This window comes from Lotus japonicus, chromosome 1 (genome assembly GCF_012489685.1).
Source record: "Lotus japonicus ecotype B-129 chromosome 1, LjGifu_v1.2".
Taxonomy (NCBI): Eukaryota; Viridiplantae; Streptophyta; class Magnoliopsida; order Fabales; family Fabaceae; genus Lotus; species Lotus japonicus.
In genome coordinates, this window is record NC_080041.1 from 9528089 (window position 1) to 9531097 (window position 3009).

The following is a 3009-nucleotide window of genomic DNA, read 5'->3' on the forward strand; positions in this document are numbered from 1 at the left end:
AGGATTCGAGCCCTGACCCTTCATCCTGCAAATCCATTCATTCCCTTAGCTAGTGAGCTACCCTTGCCCCCTCATCTCCATGATATGAATTTTAAAAAATGTGTTTCTAAAAGCAAAAAAATGGTGTGGCGTAAAGATATATACATTATATCAAGGTCTTTTAATTTATTGAATAAAAAGTTAGACCAAAACTGAATTATACAACACATTTGTACATTATATATAGAAATTATAATCATATGTGTGTATGATTTTTAAATGATATGACACAATTTTATTAGTGAAATAGAGAATTGTTGACATCAAACGGGAAAAGAAGATTTCGATCCTTCTAGAGGATGGAACAACTAGATGGGTATGGATCATAAACCACGTGGAACAAGGGGGGAGGATAGTTTGCATAAGAATAAGGTATGGATATGTTTTCCGTTGAAGTTGTTACATTTTCCTCTGTCCCTCCGATATTGCCACCTTTATTGTTGGAATCCTCAATTGTTACATTTTCCTTTGTCCCTCCGGCATCGCCACCCTTATTGTTGGAATCCTCCATGTCTCCAACACCTAAAAGGGTTGCATAGCTGAACTTTTTCCTCAATTTATTTGTCAAGGAAACAGAATCGATATCTCCTGTCACGACTAGTTGATCTCTGCTTTCGCCTTCTAATGACATTGAATTCACACCTACACATGTAGAAGTGCAAAATTATCATGAGCACGACTCAAGATGCATTTACTCAAAAAAACTAAGACGTAGAGTTTCTAATCGGAAATATTCTAGAGCATGATAGCATGATATCAAACATGGTGCTTACCCAAAAAAAATATCAAACATGGTATTGGAAATACGTACAAAAATGATGCTCAGGTACGTTTATGACGAGCGAACATACAATTGAATTGCAATCTATACAAGGACGACTAACATGCATTTTTAACCGCCACTACCATTGATGAGCTAAAGTGTATATCGATTATACGTCCATAAAATAAATATTTTACCTAATAATAATTACTCTTACAAATAAGTTACGGGTTAGTTCATAGATCGATAATTTAATTTGAAATAATGAATATACATTATTCACCTTGAAAAGCTGCAGCAATTTTCAGTGCTTTGCTTCTGCATTTGTCATCGTTCATGTGCACCTCGATAACTATTTTCTACGGAAACAAACTAGTGAAGAGCCTATTATATTGAAAACATAGATGATATAGTAATTTCTAATTGAATCATTTGCAATCTCCTTTCAAAAAGAATTAAAAGTGATCATCTCACCTTCATCTTTGAATATTAGAAACTGCAGAATATTTATGCTTGGCGGTGGAGAAGCTTGCTAGCTAGTGTATCCTTATATAAGTGATGCGCACCTTTCCACACGCCATGGAAATTTACTTATTTTTATATTTTCAGTTAATTAACTTCACCTTTTTAAAGTTTTCTTCCATTTCACATTTATGATGGGAGAGTAGGTGTCGTTTACCTACCGTTAAAATATTGTGTTGGAAATATATTTAACCAGGGATTGTTATCAGTAATTGAAGGAAATTAATAGAGATGTGATCTCTTTTTGGCAATCTTGACCTTGTGTTTTAATTAAGTACTAATTTGGATTTGAATTCTGTACTTTTCTAGGTTTATTCCTTTGATTTGAATCTGTTTGGAGAAACGACCAAAGTCCTGTTAGTTAAATGGAGTGTTCTTATAAGTTTAAAAGCTTACCTGATAACCCACTTGAGGAGTGTATATGTGATGTAATCTATATATATATATGTAAAGCTCATTTGAGCTAAGTATTAAATACATTAAACAATGAAGTTAACCAAATTAAATTTCTATTTAACATTCAATATAATGTAACTTTTGAAACATGTCAATCTTTTTATTTTTTGACTTTACACATGCCAATATAATGTAACCTTTGAATTAAATTATGTAATAATTTTTTATTAAATAAATTAAATATAAAGATTAATTTAGCTACCTATACTAAATAATAAAATTATAAACTAAATTTTGAGTTTTTTTTTTACATTACCCATTTATTATTTCTTTATTTCAAGAAAACAATCATCAACTATAAAAAAAACTACATTAAATCATATGGTTGTACTATATATTAAATAGTAAAAATAGAAAATATATTAAATAATAAAAAACTCCCGTTTTTTTAATTGTATTAACTATTAATTATAAATTTCAGTTACTTATAAAAAAAATATTTATAAGTATTAATTAAAAAATGTTATAATATTAATTATCAATCATAAATTGAAGGGGAGAAAGTTAAAATAAAACTATGTAATATCTTGATACACAAAAAAATATTGAGAGTTAAAATTAATTATAATAAAATAATATTTATTACAAAATAATTAAGAAAATGTTGTCTTTAAATAAAAAAGTGGCGCTCTATAGGTATTTACCATTAACTATAATATGTGTGTATTCGTTGAAAAAATTCTTTAAATATAATATTTGATCTATTATATATTAGTAGAAATTACTTGAAAAAGAATAACGGAGTAAAATAACTATGACCAAAGTTGAATAAGTTTAAATTTAATAAATAATTCTTTACACTAGTAAAATCATTTCTTATTATAATTTTAAAAGTTAAAATTAATTTATTGTGGATATAATGTGTAAAAATATGCATTTATAACTTATTTAAGATATTAAAATTTATTACTTGATTTCATATCTTTCAAATTCACATAATGATTTTCTATATTTTTTAAATGAATAAAATTTTAAGTCTACTTCAGTGCTAATTATTTAATATCAATTACTACAGAGAAATGCATGCGTATTTAATAATAAAGTTGTTTGTGTTGAACATATATGAGACTATTGCTTGGTTTGTGTGTTTGGTGGGTCAAGGGGAAGTGGAATGATTGCCCATATAATTTGGAACAGTTTGCTAGAGGCTTTCGTATCGAATGGCCACGAAAACAAAAGATGCCACGAACAGTCTATTGGGAGCAACCGCCAGCCACTATTTTGAAGTT

The 3009-nt window shown here is 28.4% G+C and overlaps 1 protein-coding gene across 1 annotated transcript; it reads right to left on the reverse strand.

Annotated features, from left to right (window-relative positions):
- Window positions 1-314: 314 nt before the first annotated feature.
- LOC130718924 (heavy metal-associated isoprenylated plant protein 16-like) lies at window positions 315-1282 on the reverse strand. Its single transcript, XM_057569609.1, has 3 exons — window positions 1277-1282; window positions 1086-1161; window positions 315-681 (listed from the first exon to the last, which is right to left on the reverse strand). The coding sequence occupies exons 1-3, from the start codon at window positions 1280-1282 to the stop codon at window positions 332-334; spliced, it is 432 nt and encodes a 143-aa protein (XP_057425592.1). The 3' UTR covers window positions 315-331.
- Between the last annotated feature and the right edge of the window lie 1727 nt (window positions 1283-3009).

Bases quoted from the DNA above. Each gene is read 5' to 3' on its own strand.
- LOC130718924 (XM_057569609.1), bottom strand. The intron at 682-1,085 runs GTGAATAATGTA...CTACATGTGTAG, and splicing joins AATTGCTGCAGCTTTTCAAG to GTGTGAATTCAATGTCATTA.